We start from the raw sequence: 19,645 nt of genomic DNA, 5'->3' as shown, positions 1-19,645 counted from the left end.
CCTCCTGCACACCCCCAACTGGGATTGAGCCCACAACCCTGGCATGTGCCCTTGACCGGAATAGAACCTGGGACTCCTCAGTCCACTGAGCCAAACAAGTTAGGGCTCTAACCGATTTTAAACTCAGTTTTGGCAATCATGTTTACAGAGCCTATTGACTTCAAGTAGATCTATTTGAGGAAGCTGTTGTTTCTCATGTGAATTTATTCAGAATCGCTGAACAAAAGGAGGGGTAGTGACAGAAAAAAATGTTTAAACGATGGTCCAAAGAAATTAGCCTCCTCCTACAAAAGTATCATAGAAATTAAACCTTTAAAGCAAGATCTGAATTGTCCAGATACAATCCTCCCTCTTCCTAGGTGTTCAGTGAACTTCAGGAACATCAAGCCTAACACTAAAAAACAAATGAACAACACAAAAAGCAGATTTACCAAAAAGAGAAAACCTTTTCCTAGAAGATTGATTGGGTTATTCTTCTAAATAGCAGCTTCCTCTAGCTCATGCGAACTGTAAGTTGATTTGGAAAGAAAGGGGGTGGGGGGGGAGGGAGGAAAGAAAGGAGGGAAAGAGGGAGGGTGAGAGAGAGAGAGAGAGAGAGAGAGAGAGAGAGAGAGAGTACTTTTCAAGGACACTCCACTGCCCAAATGAGGAACATTGAAAAGGCATCTTGACATTTTCAGTAGGAATCTAAGAAGTACTTTCCAAGGACCTACCACTCAACTATTGCTATTTTTCTATTTCAAACTCAAAACAAACCAAATGAAACACAAATGTTCCAGCTTGACAAGAGAATCTGAGCCCCAAACGACGAAGACTTTAATCAACGACTCTTACCTGGGTACAAAAGATTGAGTACAGGGTTTGATTTAAAGGGGATTAGAGACCAGCAACTCCATTCACATAACAAAAAATTGTTGTTCGTTTCCCTAAGGACGTGCCAGTTGTCTGGATGAGGGAGTTCTCATGACGCTCCTCCAACGTTCTTTCAGCTTCCTCTACAGGTGGGACTGAGAAAAAGAGCCAACAATCAACAGGGCCAAGGAGATGAGCTCACTCTACCCTAATCTTGGCCTCCCCCCCCCCCCTCTCTCTCTCTCTCTCTCTGTCTCTCTCTCTCTCTCTCTCTCTCTCGGGATCACTTGGTGTCTGAGCCCCTTCTACACTCACAGTGCAGAGTGAGGCAATATTTGTGAGCCTGACAAGACAGCTGTGTGGTCTCGGGCAAGTGACCTGACCTCTTTGAATAATATGCGTATGATGATCAGCAGAGGAGCCACCTCTGGAGAGTGTCATTGTGAGGTGTTAGGCTAGTCCTTGGCACACTGTAAATGAGCAGAAACTGTCAGGTGTCACTGAGCTAAGCTGTTAACCATGCCCCCAATCAATTTTATTCTATGAAACAATTATTTTTGAACGTGGAGTGGGGTCAGTATGGGATTGGAGGGTGTTCCAAATCCCTCGTCATCAGGCACTGGCAGCCTACTGCAGAGATTCTCAATCCTAAATGTGCATCAGAATCCCCCAAAGGACCTTTATAAAAATACTGGGCACTGCCTCAGAGATTCCAATTGAATTGGTCTGAAGTGGGGCCTGAGCACCCCTCCCACTTCCCCGTGATTCTGCCATTTATGGAAGACTGCTGACTCAGGAGTCTGCCTTGTGATTCGGGGACACAGCCAAGCCTGTGGGGTCTCTTGGACTCTGACGGGACCAGGAGCTCCTGGGATGAAGGGAGGTGCATCATTACCTATTGAGCCAATCCCCACAAGCCACCAAATGACAAATCCCGCAGAAAGTGCTGACCAAATCAGAGAGGGAGGTCCCTCAGGTGGAAGTTTAGAATCTGTAGTCTGGTTTGCTTTTTGCTTTGGTTGTATTGGAGGCGAAGGGGGCCCTGTGGGTGGAAGTAAAACAGCTCCTGCCTGCCAGCAGACAGGTAAGGGTGGAAGCCATACTGGCCACTATCTTAGGAGCTGAAGGCGACAGAATCAGAAACCTGTGCTTCAGTTAATTGTTGTCCTTTATTTATTTTTCCTTTTCTTGGTTTATCTCCTTTTGGCTATTGTTTAATTCTAGAAAAGTTTATTCTATCATTCTTGTCTGTGCCTGGTTTCCTGGCTCACCGTCGGGGTGGGAGCATTACAGGTGGACTAGCTCCCCCTGAAGACCAGCTGTGGTGGTGGAAATGGATCACAGGACACTGCTCACAGGTGTGGGACACTCCTGGGGCCAGAGGTGGTGCCCTGTGGTCAGTCTCCCCTCCCTTCCTAGAGACTTGCCCTGCCGTCCTCTGTCCCCTTCTTGAGGGAGTGTTCATAAGGAAACCCAATTACAGTACAAGGCTGAGGGAAACAAGTACAAGTGGAGGCGTGCGGAGGAGCAAGTGGCAGAGGCCCTGGCTCCTCCTGAGGGACCCAGAGGTTTCGCAGAAGAGGGCCTCACAAGCCCATCCTTCCGAGCGGCATCTCAGTGAGCACACACTGGACATGGGAGATCAGCTCACACACTTGGGAAGAACAAGGACACAGAGGAAATCAAGCTTCTGAGAGAGCTAGGAAGATGTGTGTGTGTGTGTGTGTGTGTGTGTGTGTGCACTTATGGGAATTTTTTTGTGATAAAATTCACATAACACAAAGTTCACCATTTTAACCACTTAAAAATATACAAGGGATCATCTACTTTATACCAAAAATATCAAATCCCAAACCATCCAGAATAAGGAGAAGTATATTCCAACCCCTTTGACTCCTTTCCTCTACCCATTCCCTGGTCAGACAATCAGACTCATTATTTGTTGGCTCAAGAATCCCTGGCCTTTCTGTGGCAAGACTCAACTTTTTCAATTCCCCCCAAATCTTGAGATCACTAGGAAACCAGGAGAGGGCAGGCTGATCACCAGCGACACAGCAGAAGTGGAGAAGGTGGGAGAGGGACGAGAACTGGTGCTGCCCTCCAATCCCTCAGTGACTTGTGCCAGGAAGTGGGATGTGAGCGCCCTCAGTGGAAAAAAAAAAAAAAGGTTCAAAGCAGAATTTGGGATGATCACTGATCAAGCATATTAGTATCTTGAGTCAGTGTGTTAGCTGAATACTGACAGCACCTTCTCTGTTAACAGTATCATTTCTGCAATGTCTGACAAAACACTCCATTCCAGAGATGAGAACCCAGAGGCTTACTCTGGGGTGGCAGGGATCGGCTATTAGGACGTGTAGCATGTTCGTGCAGCACTGTTTGTAAAAGAGCAGCAGGGAAGGAGGCGTGCCCTGGAAGCCCACCGGGTCTTCTTCTGCCGAGTGCTCCTCTCCGGGACTGTAGGGACTGTATTCCCAACTCGTGGCGTGACTGTGGCTGCCCAGCGTTAGCTGCTTGGCCCTACTTATTTGGGTCTTCTCTGGATTCACTGTGATACTCAGCATCTTTCTAATAAATGCTCTATTTGCTCAAGACAGTCAAAGCCACCTGGGTTTTTTTATAAGCATGAAAACCTCCAGGCCCCCTGCCTCACCAGGAATCCATGACCCATCCATGACCCAGCAAGCAGGGGTAGAGGCCATTGGCATGGATCTCATGTTACCTGGGAAACCCATTTTGTAAGACAGAATTTACTAACTCTTTTCTCACCTTCACTCTATCCCCTCACATCAGTGTGCACATATCCGCTGTTCCAGGACTCTGTAACTCAATGCCACCACCTATGTTGAAATTCGATGCAATCTGGCATTTGGTAATTATGTGGCCGTGTTCCCTAAGTGGTAATTATGTGGGTTATGTTCCGAATAACCAACTAATAAATGCCTAGATGGCTGTTTTGGCTACGGCACATTAAGTGGCCCAGAATCCATCCTTTAATCTACCAAGCAGAACGTCCTAAGGTGGAAGCCTGCAGACTAGGCAATTACTGAGCTGTCCTCCACATTCCTCTGCGCTGAAGGCGGGAGTCCTGGCCAACCCTGGGAGCCTGACCCTAACTAAGTAAAAACTTAACATGTCATCCTACACTCCTTTATTGTTTAAAAAGACTCGTAATTATTTTGAAGTGGCTAGAATGAGGGACTTCATAATACAGCACCATAGGATCCTGTGGGAGACAAGCTCTCCTGGGGTTCCAAAGGGCTCTCTTTGTCTTTCTCCCCAGGCTCCCCTATCACAACTCGAGGTTTGGAGAAGCACTAGAAGGCAATGGTTCACAGCGTGGGCACTGAAGCCAGACTCATAGTCAGGTTCACATTCCAGCTGTGCCATCCACTAGCCATGTCACCTTGAGCAAGGCACCTGAGTGCTCTGGGCCTCAGTTTCCCTATCTGTAAAATGGAAGTAGTGATAATAATTACTTCACAGGATTGTGAGGATTAAATGTTAACTCATTTAATAGATGTGAAGTATTGGGGCCAGTTCCTGGCACTCAGGGAGGACTTGATAATGAAGACCTAGTGTTATCTGGGTCCTGGGCTGGAAATGGAAAAGAAGAGAATACCTGAAAAATGACAATACCCACTCTATAGCCAACTACTTGGCACTTACCTGAATTCTAGAGCTACCTCATTCCCTCATTAAACCTTCACTCAAAAAATATTTACTGAGCACCAACCACAGTGTGGAGTCATCTGAAACAAAGACAGCGGCAGGTAGGGAGTGGGAGTGGGAGTCTTGTTGAGGCCACAAGCCTGGCATGTGTGGCTGAGTTAAATGAGATCCCATTGTCGTGCACTACATGCCGGCTATGAAACAGGGAGCAGGAGGGACAGGTTTCACTTAAGTAGAAGAGGCAGACTTTTAAGCGATCAAACCGTATAAACATAGAACAACAAATTGTGTCACACTTTATGACAGTGCAGGGCACTGAAGAAGGTATGCCTCAGAGGGGGAGGGAGTGTCATGGAACACCGTGAGACTCGAAGGATAAATAGAAGTGACCCAAGTAGGATAGGGAAGAAGCATTCAAAAAAAAGTGGGGGGGCCGGGGGGAAGTATTCCAGACAGCGAGAAAAGCATGTGCAAAGGCCTCACAGCAGGAAAAGCTTGTGTTCAAGGAGCTGAAAGAGGGAGGGAGGGAGAGAGAGAGAGAGAGAGAGAGAGAGAGAGAGCTGGCAGACCCACATATGTTCTGTCATTATTATACTGTGTGAAGGGAGAATGTGGTTCTTAGGACTCTCCCTCATCTCCTGTCCACAACGTTTTCTAGTTACCTCATTTTGACTGCTGGAAACTAAGATTATTTTAGAAAACCATAATAAGCAGCACTTAAGCTGCTTACTTACATAAGACATCAGCTTAAAAATATCTCTGTGCATGCACTGGGTAGTTCTTCAGAGGGTACCTTGGTCTTTCAAGGGTATAATTTACGTCAGAGATAAAATCTTCCTATAACAAAACAAATGCAGCAATTGCATTATTCATAATGTAATATAGATCAATGATAACAAGATGTATAGTTTTGCATTTAAGAGGTCTATGAATCCCATATACGCTGTATATGTGGGGTTCACATATATGAAGAAGTTACAATTTGCAAACTCCAGTTACTATCTTCTCAGTGTAACTTCTTTTCCCCCCCCCCTTATTTTCTTTTCTTTTCTTTTCTTTTCTTTCTTTTTTTCTCTTTCTTTCTTCTTTCTTTCTTTCTCTCTCTCTCTCTCTCTCTCTCTCTCTCTCTCTCTCTCTCTCTCTCTCTCTCTTCTTTCTTTCTTTCTTTCTTCCTGTGTTCCCAATTTGCAAACTCTAGGACCCTTTAATAAATCTATCATTTACTTATAGCAAAACCTCCAGACTCTTTTTTTTTTTTTTATAGCAAAGGTGGAAATTTATTGAAGAACAAGTACAGACTCCCACATGGGGAGAGGGAAAGAGTCCCACAGAACTGACTCCCATGTAGGGAGGGGGAAGAGTCCCCCAGACTCTTTTTGAGTTTGTTCAACAGTTTTCAGGAAAACTTTTCTTCCATGCTGTGGCCTTACACAGACCACACACACTTCTCTGGATCTCCCCTGGACCAGAACTCCTGTGTGTGGGAATGGAATTCTGGTGGGAGGGAATGTGCTTGGGGCCAGTTACACTGTCTTCTCTTAGTCCTTTGAAAGGCCCCTGCTCCCTCCTGCTGCAGGACCTCCTCTCGAAGCACACTGTGCTCATTGCTCAGTAGGTGTCCCACTGTCTCTTCTGCAGGAAGCCCACCCTGACTCCCAAACAAGTCAAGTACCCCTTTTCTTACACTCCCAGGACACCGTGTACCTCCTTGGTCAGTGTCACAGAATTTTACATTTATTTCTGTGATTACTTGATCCATGTCTGCCTCCCATCCTAAACTCTTAAGTCCCAGGGCCCATCTTATTCTGTCAGCAAAGAGGTAGTTTTGCTAGAAGCCCTAACCTTGTTTAGGTGTTGCTGAGCTCTGTGCGATGTCAGAAGATTGCATACCCTTCCATGGATCTTCTTCCATGGGGACTGAGATCCAGGGTGGAACCTGCTGGATGGATTAAACAGGGTGAAGTATTATGCAGCTACTAAAAAGGATAGTTAGAGCCCTAACCGGTTTTGCTCAGTGGATAGAGCATCGGCCTGCAGACTGAAAGGTCCCAGGTTTGATTCCGATCAAGGGCATGTGCCTTGGCTGTGGGCATATCCCCAGTAAGGGGTGTGCAGGAGGCAGCTGATCGATGTTTCTGTCTCATTGATGTTTCTAACTCTCTATCCCCCTCCCTTCCTCTCTGTAAAAAGTCAATGAAATATATATATTTTTTAACAAAAGGGTAGTTAGAGTACATAACAGTATGGGTTGATGTTTATAACTTAATAGTAAGAAAAATGCAGCACCATGAAAAATAGTGTACAGTGTGGTTTCAATGTCTTTATTAAACCTGTGCATAGACCATCACTGGGAATAAAAACCACCACGGTGTTCAGAATGGCTTGTGTTTGAGAGTATGGCTGTGAGTGACTTTCCTCTTCATCCTTTATTATGTGTTTTAGATATTTCTCTAAAGAACAAATCTTGCTTTGACATTTAAGAATTTAATCCAAAAATTTTAATACCAAATTTAATCCCATTGTTTTCCACCTTCAGAATTTTATTTGCTATCTCACTGACTTTAGGCCAATCAGACCCAACCTTAACCACAGGTCTTACAGCATCTTCCAGTTCCTGAGCATGAAGCATTTTCTCCTTCTGGAGACATTTCCCAGCCCTGCTCACTCTGCCTAGAAGGCTGTCACCTCCAGCCCATCCCCACTCCTGTAACTCCTACCCACCCTTCAGAGCTCAGTTCAAGATTTCTTGGAAGATCCTTCCTGATCCCCTTCATGTAGAGGGAGTCCGCTTCCCTATTTTATGCACTTAGAGTTCATTTGCCCTGATAGCGCTTCTCCTAGTGGATATTTTGTCATTATTTGATTAATGTCTCTTTCTACTCGTAGCCTGAAATTGGGACTGAAACTCTTAGGTTAATAGTTCATCCTAGGGCAGTGATGGCGAACCTTTTGAGCTCGGCGTGTCAGCATTTTGAAAAACCCTAATTTAACTCTGGTGCCGTGTCACATATAGAAATTTTTTGATATTTGTAACCATGGTAAAACAAAGACTTACATTTTTGATATTTATTTTATATATTTAAATGCCATTTAACAAAAAATAATCAAACAAAAAAATGAGTTCGCGTGTCACCCCTGACACACGTGTCATAGGTTCGCCATCACTGTCCTAGGGCCTCATAGGTATTGAATATCATGGTAGGTATTTAATAAACATTTCTTGGGTGATTGAATTCATTCATTCATTTTTGGGAGGGGGTGGGTATGAACTCCTAAATTCTGAAGCAGAATTGGCAAATAGATTATGAAAATCTTGTTTAGAGATACTTACTGAGTCCCTTTGTGAGCAACTGTGTTATTGTGATATAAGGACTTACCTTATTCTCATCACTAATATTGCAGAGTAAAGCAGACTGCATATCCTTTATTCAAAACCACTACCTCACTAATATTATCCTTGGTGCCACTTCCCTGCAGTGAAGGTGATCAACTGTCCTGGTTTGCTGGGACTAAGGGGTTTCCCCAGAATGCCAGACTGTCAGGGTTAAAACAGGACAGTCCTGGGAAAACCGGATGGTTAATCATGAGATTAGAGAGTGCAATTTGGAAAAATCAAGGTTCCTGTTCCTCTCTGGCCTGCCCTCCGGACATATGCAATCACAGTTTTTAAAATTTGTAACAATAATATAAACAAACCAGGAAACCATGTCTAGAAAAAGAGAAAGAAAACATATTCACGTGTTGTTAATGTTTGTCTTTAGGTGACAGGACTATGGGTGATTTTTTTCCACTTATTTTTTTCTGTAATTTCCTAAATTTAAATAGTGAACACTACTGTTATATTGGTGAAATCAAAAGATTGAGTTTTAAAATGCATAACATCTAAAAATGGATAGATAAATAGCACTTATGTCAAGTTAGCTGTCTATCCCATTCCCAACAAACATCCTGAGATATGTTTTCCAGAGGCAAGAGAAAGGCAGAATTTTTACTTTGGGGAAGACGTTTAAAGAAATAATTATTTTTTAGATCAAGGTGTCCCCAGCTGAATATCCCTGAGGAAGCAAACTGGTGAGGTGGCCTGGCGTGACTCCGGCCAGAACACAGACACTCTTCAAGCAAAGAGACGGGTGCTTGCCACTGACCTTCCCCGGAGACGGGACTGATCCAGAGGGGGGCTGGGAGATCTGCAGTGCCGGGAGGTGGCGAATGAAGTTCCCAGGTGGAAATCCGCATCCCCTTGGTTACTGTAACTGGGCGAGGGCTTTCTAAACTTTCTCGGACATAACGGTGATGGTGACTGATGCCTTAAAAAAATCCGTTCATCCGGCTCTTTGATAACCTGTGTGACAATGTGCATTATTTTTTAGTTATAGTTTTGCTTTTGTTTGCTTAATTCAAAGCTGGGGTTGGGTGGGACAAGGAAGAGAATTGTGAGCAAGATAGACTACCTGCCCTGGGATGGGGGTGTGCAGAGAAGACTAAAGACAAATGCTCAGGAGAAGAGGTCAAGGAAAGATAACTAAAATTCTCTATGTCTGGCATGAGTTAACAAGCCAAAATAAATTCATGCTCTGAACTTAAATTTGGGAGGCCTGGAGATTACTGACTGGGTTTGGGAAACATTTCTTTCTTTCTTCCTTTCTTTCTTCCTTTCTTTCTTTCTTTCTTTCTTTCTTTCTTTCTTTCTTTCTTTCTTTCTTTCTTTCTTCTCTCTCTCTCTCTCTCTCTCTCTCTCTCTCTCTCTCTCTCTCTCTCTCTCTCTCTCTTTCTTTCTTTCTTTTACCCGCTAGGAAGATTACCTTTTTAAACAAAATATTTAAATGCTCTGGCATAAGAAACACAGTATACTCCGTTTTCTTTGCATATATTCATTTAATACAGAACTTTACCTCTTCACCTGGACAAGCCAATCAAACTTCAAGAACAGGTGATTTATCACCACTATGTATAAAAGTATTTGATTAGAGAAAAAGCAATGAAAATCCTACTGATAAAAGTAGGTATTGGGCCTACATATGCCCTCACTCCTGATTCATCCCACAGATGAAAAGAAAAGTGTTTATGAGGGAACAAACAAGTGGAAGCAAAGCAGACAGTGGAGCCAGGGCACATTTTAAACTCCAATTTAACTATAGCAATTCCATAAGCAGCACTGGCTAGAAGTATACTTTTCACCACTCCTTGGCGGAAGCACAGTAATTAACATTAGATAGCTGGAAATAAGTTATTTTACTAATGCTACTTCTAAAATTACCTTTACGTTAGCTGCAAGGCTGTCAAGAGAAGAAGCTAGAAGAAAGAGGAACAGGTGATTCAATGACTCATTAATATCAGTTACCCCTAAAAACTGCTGTTACACTTATTCCACAGCAGTACAAAAATATTACACAATGAATGAATTATGATAGCACTTACTAGTAAATGCTCCCTTGTTAAGTTACACTATCACTTTTAAAACTCCCTTGAGTCACAGCAACTCTCTCTCCGAGTTTTTCTGTCCTCCTGAGCTCAACAATGAGGTTATATTATCCATGACTTCCCATAGCACGCATGGCTACGGGAAGGGTAAAAGAGAGTCTAAAGTGAAGCAGTAAGTTCAGTAGCCCTTCAACAGCCTGGAAAACTCGTATTTGCTCAGGTGCCCAGAGCCTACAAGAAAGCCGTGTGGCTCAAATATAAAATGCATATACTCCTCCTCTTCTGCCATTCCCTTCACATTTGGTTTCCGTGGAATCTTATTTATGCAGAAATTCTTAAGTATACTTGTCCAAGGTAGACAAAAATGTTAGGTTGAGACAATGGATATGCAAGAGCTTGCAGAAACACGATGCAGCAAAGTATAAATCATTAGGATTACCCTAAATACTCATAATATGTAAATAGATCTAATGCCAGAGAATGGTAAGGAGGACTAGAAAGTGAATATATTAATATACATCGACGAAACCAAGATTAAACTGGATTTTTCCAGGTTGAGAAAAAAGAAATGCTTTTGAAATGAGTATTTGCAAGGCCATGCTATGGCCACCGTGCTCTCCCCACCCACCACCCCCCCCCCCCCCGCTGCCGCTGCCCCTCCACTCGCCCCCCATGACTGGGGCCTAAGCAGTGACAAGGAACTTTTCCTGAATTGCTGATTCCCCTTGTGCCGCTGGCAGTAAAAAGAAAGCTATAAAGGGGGATTTTAAAGCCTGGCAATTGTCACATCCTCTAAGCATGCATGTATGTGTGTGTCCCCCTTGTCCCAGAAGCTCTCTTCTCCAGCTGAGCAGGGAATCAGCAGTGCTAAGGCCCTTCCCAGCTAAAGCCAGAAACCTGCCCTAGAGTCCCCTGTGCCTGATGTTGAGCGCTCACTTCCCCAGGGGGCTTGCCTTTGGTCCTTTGCTTCTCAAAGTGCAGTCCATGGACCAGGGATATCTGAATCACCTGGAAGCTTGTTAGAAAAGAAAGATCACAGGCCCTCACCCCAACCCCACTGAGTCAGAATCTGCAGTTTAACAAGATCCCGAGGTGATTCAAATGCACATTCAAATTTGAGAAGCACTGCTCTGTTCTACCTTAGGCCTGGATGAATGCGCTGACAGTGACCTAAGCAAAGGTCTGGCTTGGAAGCTACAGGATCTGAGGTCTGAACGTCTTTTCTAAATGTAGGTTTGCCAAAAACATGGTATGTGATCTGTACACATTCTGTAACCTCTCTGGAACCTTACATCTCCACCTGCCAGGATTAAGAACAGGTAAAGGCCGAGACCAGTGTGATGTATGAGTGCTATCATAACTGGGCCAGCCTTAAGCCCAAGGTGTCCTCTCTGGGAAAGGACATTTGCTGTTGCTTGATTTCCCAGTAATAGGGAAGGCAGCGCTGCCTTTATAGGCTACCCAGGTGATCGTCAAACCAAAGGACTTAAATTAAATGTCAGAGGTGATAAAGCACTTTCTGCGTCAAATTGTACTCTGTCCTTGGTTGGCTGTGTTCAAGCAGTCACTGTGATCCACGAACACTGGCTTGAGTTACCATGAGAATCTGTGCAGCCCTTTAAAAGTATATGGTAGCCCTAACCGGTTTGGCTCAGTGGATAGAGCGTTGGCCTGCGGACTGAAGGGTCCCAGGTTCGATTCTGGTCAAGGGCATGTACCTTGGTTGTGGGCCCATACCCAGTAGGGGGTGTGCAGGAGGCAGGTGATCGATGTTTCTCACTCATCGATGTTTCTAACTCTCTATCCCTCTCCCTTCCTCTCTGTAAAAAGTCAATAAAAATATATTTTTAAAAAACATATATGGTACACCTCTAGCCCTCGCCGGTTAGGCTCAGTGGATAGAGCCTCAGTCCTCAAACTGAAGACTCCCAGATTCGATTCTGGTCAAGGGCACGTACCTTGACCCTGGTCAGGGGTGCGTGCAGGAGGCAACCAATCAATGTGTCTCTCTCACATGGATGTTTCTTCTCTGTCTTTCCCTCTTCCTTCTGCTCTCCCTAAAAATCAATGGAAAAATATCCTCAGGTGAGATTAACCACCACCACCACCACCACCACCACCACCCCCCAAAAAAGTATAAACCTTTAGCCCAGCTGGCATGGCTCAGTGGTTGAGCATCGATCTATGAACCAGGAGGTCACAGTTCAATTCCTGGTCAGGGCACATGCCCAGGTTTCAGGTTTGATCCCCAGTCACGGTTTGTGGGAAAGGCAACAGGTCAATGTTTTTTTCTGACATCAATGTTTCTTTCTCTCCCTCTCTCTCTCTCTTTCTCTCTCTCTCCCCTTTCTCCCTCCCTCCCTCTCCCTCTCAAGTCAATAAAAACATTTTTTTAAAGAAGAATGCAAAAGGGTCCTGACACCTGACAGTTTGCGATCCCCTGCCTTAATCTAAGTGCTTCAGATAGAGTTGGCTCCCCTCCTCGCTAACATGGAATCTTGTAAAGCAAGTGTTATACACTCTTCTGATCACCAATCCCCTGCTCTTTCCCATCCACAGAAAGGGTGAGTCTTATTTGTTGGCTATTAGTGGTGCATTTGCAAGAAGTTCACACCAGCATAAACTGCTCTCTGCTTTTCCAGCCCAGCCAGGAAATGAATGCAACCAGAGCACAGTGGGTGACCTGGTGAAACAGCTTCTGAAACAGCTTCTCTGCTGACTCTGCTCGGTGGGAACTCCTTCCCTGGAAACTCCACTGCTGGAGAGTACTTGAGAATTAAACCCCAAGTTCCCAAAGAAAACATTCCACAGAATGAAAGATTTAGAAGTAGGAGGCATTTGCTCCCATAGAGAAATACACAGGAATAACAAGAAACTTGAGTACCTCTTCTCATGGGAAAGGGAAAGTCCGGAAACTTAGATTTTCTTCTAGACTTCCGGGAATAATGCTCTGAAATATCCTCACCAAAGGGCTTTGCACTGTCCACCTGAAAGAAAAGGAGAGAAATAAGACATAAACCCACCGTGGCTGGTATTACCCTCTCCACATTACCTGTAATGCCTTTCTCCCCGTCAGTCATGCAAGTGAGAAAAGAAAGTTGGAAACAAATTAAATCACAGGCTCAATGTATGTTACATGTTGTCCCGATAGGGGGAAGCTGTTTGTCCCTCTCTTCACTAAGGCTAACACGAAGAGATGGGCTAAATGTTAGCATAAAGAAATAACGATGGGCCCGAACCGGTTTGGCTCAGTGGATAGAGCGTCGGCCTGCGGACTCAGGGGTCCCAAGTTCGATTCTGGTTAAGGGCATGTACCTTGGTTGCGGGCACATCCCCAGTGGGGAGTGTGCAGGAGGCAGCTGATCGATGTTTCTAGCTTTCTATCCCTCTCCCTTCCTCTCTGTAGAAAATCAATAAAATATATTTAAAAAAAAAAAATGCCGAAACCGGTTTGGCTCAGTGGATAGAGCGTCAGCCTGCGGACTGAAAGGTCCCAGGTTCGATTCCGGTCAAGGGCATGTACCTGGGTTGCGGGCATATCCCCAGTAGGAGATGTGCAGGAGGCAGCTGATCGATGTTTCTCTCTCATCGATGTTTCTAACTCTCTATCTCTCTCCCTTCCTCTCTGTAAAAAATCAATAAAGTATATTAAAAAATAAAAATAAAAATAAAAATAACGATGGGCACAAGTTACATCCTAACCACTGGTAAGTCAAGCCCAGAAGAGACCAAGTGAAGCTAATTTTGCATTCTTTTAAAACAGGACAAGGGAGGTATGGGGGGGGGGGGAGGTGATGAAAGATATCTGTAATACTAATAAATAAACAAACAAACAAACAAACAAACACATAAATAAATAAATAAATAAATAAATAAATAAATAAATAAATAAAAACAGGACAGAGTTTCATGTTCCCGAACAGTCTGGGCAGTGCTAGCCTGAGAATTACCACAAGGTCACACAGTTCAGTCTTTCACATTCCAGACCAATCTGAGTGTCTATACCCTTGAAAAAAAGGATAGGGGTGACTACATTATTTTACTTAAGTGAACATATTTTCATAAATGGGAGAACATGATCTGCAAACAGGTTTGTATCAAATACACAAACATCACCACTAGTGACTTTAAGTCAAATTATCAACTTTACATTATCAACAGTTAACTACTGGAGTTATAAGAACGACTGGAGAATAAGTCATGAACTAGAACACGAACTGATGTTAATGAAGAATAGCAAATAATAAAAAATGCTTTTAATGTAATATTAATTGTATATGTTGAGAAACTAATCTGTATATACTACAGTATGACTACGACTTTGTAGGAAAAAGAGTCTTATGAATATTAAAAAGATTAAAGAAAATGCATTAAATTAAATACTTATTTATTTTTATTATACTGGTGAACCTATGGGTAATTTTTTTGAACATTTCTGTATTTTCCATTACTTTTATAATAGTTAAAAAAAATTAAGGAGACTAAAAGAACTAATGTTATTAAATTTGCCCACTTCTCCCTGAAGGCTGATCAAGGGTTTTGAATATGACACATCATTGCTTCTTTCTGCAGATACATTTTTTTTCCCTGCTCTTTAAAGTATGGCTAATGAGCAACAACCTTATTTTAAAAACTCAAGCAGTTTCCTTTAAAACTGATGAAACTTAGGTTTTAGATTGTACAGAGTATATGCCAGCCTTTGTATGTGTCTTGCACCCATCGGTTCACTGATTTCTTCTGGATAAATGGTGAGTTGCCATGTGTAGACATCACACTCAATAATTTTCGAAAATTAAACACAGGGATGGCTGACATTTACTGAGCAAATCCTCTGTACAAGACATCTCTATAGGAGCTTTCTGAATATGACTCTAGAAAGATAACATAATTTAATCATCATTACTATTCAGTTTGAATTCCCTTTTTAATATTACCCAATTATTTTTATACTGCAAACTTCTTGTATTCTGAACTCATTCACAACCTCACCATCCCAAAGAACTCTGATAAATAATTTTAGGCTCACATGTCTAACTACAAATGGAGGTTTGCTTTCTCCAGGGATTTTGAAATTATTTCCAAGGTTCAGTTGAGCTGTTTGGTCCTGGAAGAAACGTCTGGTAGAATATGGAGAGGGCTCCCAGAATTGTACACATTGGGGCAATCTGTTGAGATTTATTTCTCTTCGCTTCATATGTTTATTTTTTAAGGGGAATGTTGGTCCATACGATGTAAATAAAGGCCTTCGTGACTTAAACATTTCTTCCTGGAACCAAAAAGAGAAACAATTCTTTTAAAAACAAAAATGGGGAGGGGGGATTCAAGCAGAATATTACTGCATTTAATTGAACTTTGTTAACTAAGGTAGAAGACTGAACACCTTAGATTTATAAAACAGGAACTCAAGGAAGGGCATTTCTCTACTTAATTTTTCTTCAGTTCAGCTTAACATCACTAGTATTTATAACTCACTAGTATGTTATATTTCAAATACCAGTGAGATTTATTTGCATTAGGAGACAGTTGGAAAGTATCAGACACTTCCCCCAGTCATAGACAGATGATTGATCTATAGAAAGACATCCAGAGATATTGAGATTGAGACTGAGAGAGAGAGAACTGGCATATACTTGGATCCAGCCATTTAACTTCAATTAACTTAGTATAAGGAAATAATTATGGCTATGTATTTAGCTAAAAAAAATTCTTATATAACAGATCCAAAGTGAGAAACCAACCACATTGGTGAATGGTGAGTAAGCAAGTGTCTTTCAGCTCCCAAACCCACCTTTCTATACTCAGCTTCATGATAGGAGGGCTGGCACTCTGCAAACCCCTGTGCTTTTCCAGCTATTTATTGTTAGGCTCTACCACCAGAAAGCACTAGAGGGAGACTGCAAGGCAGAATCAGGAAGACAGAGCTGGCCACTTCAGTTTTGCATTTTATTCCTGACAGCATCACCCCAGCAACCATTCTTCACCTTGGCAACAGCAAATGGTTCCAGTTTATAGTTCTCCCCACTCCAATAATCCCGGAACTAGTCTCACTGTGCCCCCCTCAGGCATTCCAGCACTCAGGGATTTTAATCTCGCCCCATGGAAGCCGAGGCACCAGCATTGAGCAGTGTCCCTCCTTAGAGGTCTGAGTCCCAGCTCATCGAAGTCCTACCTTTGATTTCCTGACGAAGCACCCAGGAAGGCAGCCTCTCCCCAGGGTCCCTTTGCTATGGGGTCCCCTTTCTATGGGTTCTCTTCCTCAAGCTTCCATGCTCTTCCCTTTGTTTCCTCAGCCTTAGGGGTGGAGCGGCTTCCTGCGGTCACTATCCCCATCACTTCAGTGTTACCCTTTACCTCTCAGCATCCCATCCCCTATTTAGCCTTTCTCTTTTACATTAAATCTTTCTGTTAAAATAACATGTGTGGTTTGTTTTCCTGACTGAACTGTGACATGTCAGCTAAGTGCCCAACAATAGGAAAATGAGTGGCCAAACAAATTATGGTGCTACCGTGCAATGGCATACAATGAAGCCATGAAGATTGGCCTGGTATAAAAGTACTTAAGGACATCAGGACCTGTGCATGGTATATTAAGTAAAAAAGAAAGGGTACAAAATAGTATGATGCTAATTTCTTAAAATAAAAGTGTGTTGTATAGCAGACTATACTCGAAAATTAGTCATATCATCTCTAGATAGTAAGAATAACATAATTTTTCTGTCCTTTTGCTTATTCCTATTTTATAATTTTTCAAAATAAGTGGGATACTTCTGTTATAAGAAAGAATAAAAGATACCACTTTTAAAAGTTAAGGCTTAAAATGAAGATATATATTAGGAGGTTTTAAAGAAAAAAGATTGAAAAACTCACTGTGCACATATCAAACAGATTGAAGAAAGTAGTGGATAAAGAAAGAAAAACTAAAAAGCAGCTAATGCTTTCCTTAAAAGTAATCATTGGTCCCCAATTATAGGAGTTATAATGCCCACAGGATTGATGGATTTGCACAGACCCTTGTCATTCAGTACCCACAGCCCACATTTTTAAGCAGTGGTCGGCAAACTGTGGCCCCTTGAGTGTGGCTCTTCCACAAAATACCATGTGCGGGCGCGCACGTCCAGTGCGATTGAAACTTCGTGGCCACACTCAAGGGGCCAAAGAGCCGCATGTGGCTCGTGAGCCGCAGTTTGCTGACCACTGTTCTAGAGGATCAGGCAAGATTTAGGATGACAAGTATTTAAAGAAGCTTTACAAATTACATTCATCCACTTCCATACTGTTCTAGAAAGGACTTTAAAGGGTTACAAAATTTGTGTACAATAAGATAAAAGAAACATGGAAATAAATCAGAGTGAAGGGGAAGTTAGGGCTGAACAAGAGAGGGAAATAGAGGTAGTGCTTATGGATGCCCAAGACCCTTCACGGTTACCAACGATGGCCATGAATACAACTCTGAGCTTCAGCTTCAGCGTAAGGAAGAAGGAAACACTACTGTTCATACGATCAAGAATAAAAGTCATTGCCCTAGCCCCATGGTCGGCAAACTGCAGCTCGCGAGCCATATGCGGCTCTTTGGCTCCTTGAGTGTGGCTCTTCCCAAGCCTTAGGAGTACCCTAGTTAAGTTAATAACAATGTACTTACCTATATAGTTTAAGTTTAAAAAAATTGGCTCTCAAAAGAAATGTCAATCGTTGTACTGTTGATATTTGGCTCTGTTGACTAATGAGTTTGCCGACCACTGCCCTAGCCCGTTTGGCTCAGTGGATAGAGCGCTGGCCCATGGACTAAAGGGCACCGGCTTGGATACGGTTAAGGACATGTACCTCAGCTGCAGACTCGATCCCAGCCCTGGTTGGGGCACTTGCAGGAGGTGACCAATCGATGTATCTTTCTCAAATCGATTTCTCTCTGTCTGTCTCTCCCTCTCCCTTCTACTCTCTCCAGAAATGGAAAAGTACCCTCGGGTGAGGATTAACAACAGTGACAAAAAAGAATAAAAGTCATGAAACAACAACCAAAAAAAGCCAACTAGTTTACACATCAAACTTGTGATCTTAACCCTAGATCATTCTCCTACACCAGCTATACCTTGATGAATATGTGCCAAACATGCTCAGTCTAATGTGACAGGCAGAGCAAATAGTTTGAATAAATTCAAAACTAGCAATAAGCCTCCAGGTTTTTATTTATCCAGTTGCACCTAAACTTGGTAAAATGAGCTCTTTAAATTTGTGGAGAAAATTCCTGACATTTCTATTATTGGCTTCTTGATTATACTTACAAGAAATCTGTTTCTATGCAGAAACACACATTCTCTGATGGCTGTCCTTGTAGAAAACTCTATTTTTGGAGCAATACCCTAAAAATAAAACAGCATAAAAGAAGCAAACAAAATTACTGGAAACAGCTTTTTTGCCTATCTCATCCTAATTTGAAACCGTGCAAGAATTTAATTGCTCTTTTGTGTGGTTGGCATTATCCATATTCATTACCTAAAATATGCACATAACAAATATATGTACACAATGAAATATTATTCGGCCTTTAAAAAGAAGGACATCTTACCATGTTCAACAACATAGAAGAACCTGGTAGACATTATGCTAAGTGAAATAAGCCAGACACGAAAAAATTAATACGGTATTATCTCACTTATACAGGGAATCTAATATAGTCAGACTCACAGAAGCAGACAGTATAATGCTGGTTGCCAGGGGCTGGAGGGTGGGGGAAATGGGTAGACGTTGGTCAAAGGGTACAATGTCTCATTATGCAAGATGAATAAATTCTGGGGAACTAATGTACAGCAATGTGACTATAGTTAACAATACTATATTGTATATTTGACATATTCTAAGAAGGTAGACCTTAAGTGTTCGCACCACAAAAGAAAAGAAAATGGTAACTAGTAACAGTAAATGATGGATATGATAATTAGCGTGTGGCAATTACTTCACAATGTAGATATATATAAAAACGTTAAGTTGTACACTTTAAATGGATACAATTTTTATTTTTCAATTAGACAGCAATAAAGATGAAAAATAAAATACTAGTATAACATATACTTAATAAGAATAGCTAAGCACTTACATAAATTGTTTATATGCCCTGACCTAAGTGCTTTGCATATAGTAACTCATCTAAACCTCAAAACAACCCCATCAAGTGGGAACTAGTAATATCCAGTATCTATACTTTGTAGAGGAGGAAACTAAGACACAGAGAGTAACTTGTCCAGCTAATGATGGCAAACCTGGTTACTGAACCCAGGCATTCCAACAACAGAGTTGCTGCAGAGTCAGAAATTATCACAGATGACATCAAAATGAATATTCAAATTTGGGTTCAGTTAATGCCCCCAAACTATTAGGTTATCCAAACTATTAGGATATCTTTTAATATCCCTCGTTAGTACCAGTCAGTGAACCTCTGTCAGTTTCCCCTCCATTAAGTGGAGGCCATAGTATCTGCCTCAGCTCACTTGAGAACTGTTACGAGGAAAATAAGATATCATATGAAAAACCAATGGGCAAAATAAATGAGAAGGAGCATTATTACTATTACTACCCTATCTACTTTTATTATTGCTAAAATAATAGCTGTAATTAAATTGACAAAATCTTTCAGCTAATCTGCATTCAGAGGAGGTAAAAAAAAAATCATCCTTATAATTATGTGACAGTGTGAATATGGCAATGA

General features: G+C 42.2%; 1 protein-coding gene and 1 long non-coding RNA gene across 2 annotated transcripts in view; one reads left to right on the top strand and one right to left on the bottom strand.

Annotated features, from left to right (window-relative positions):
• Positions 1-5,258: 5,258 nt before the first annotated feature.
• Positions 5,259-19,645, bottom strand: part of SPATA6L (spermatogenesis associated 6 like) — a 31,767-nt gene continuing 17,380 nt past the window's right edge. The window contains exons 6-12 of the mRNA XM_059656788.1: positions 18,225-18,302; positions 14,972-15,211; positions 12,830-12,932; positions 9,782-9,816; positions 8,670-8,866; positions 6,367-6,460; positions 5,259-5,361 (exon numbers count right to left, since the gene is read on the bottom strand). Coding sequence (XP_059512771.1) covers positions 5,272-5,361; positions 6,367-6,460; positions 8,670-8,866; positions 9,782-9,816; positions 12,830-12,932; positions 14,972-15,211; positions 18,225-18,302 — 837 coding nt within the window. The 3' untranslated portion in view covers positions 5,259-5,271. The remainder of the gene's footprint in view (positions 5,362-6,366; positions 6,461-8,669; positions 8,867-9,781; positions 9,817-12,829; positions 12,933-14,971; positions 15,212-18,224; positions 18,303-19,645) is intronic.
• Positions 9,311-12,932, top strand: LOC132211952 (uncharacterized). The gene is made up of 2 exons (XR_009447606.1): positions 9,311-9,523; positions 12,505-12,932. It is a non-coding gene; the product is annotated as an uncharacterized LOC132211952 (long non-coding RNA).

This window comes from Myotis daubentonii, chromosome 11 (genome assembly GCF_963259705.1).
Source record: "Myotis daubentonii chromosome 11, mMyoDau2.1, whole genome shotgun sequence".
Taxonomy (NCBI): domain Eukaryota; kingdom Metazoa; phylum Chordata; class Mammalia; order Chiroptera; family Vespertilionidae; genus Myotis; species Myotis daubentonii.
The sequence above is the reverse complement of the archived record's forward strand: the minus strand, read 5'-3'. Positions and strand labels throughout refer to the sequence as shown.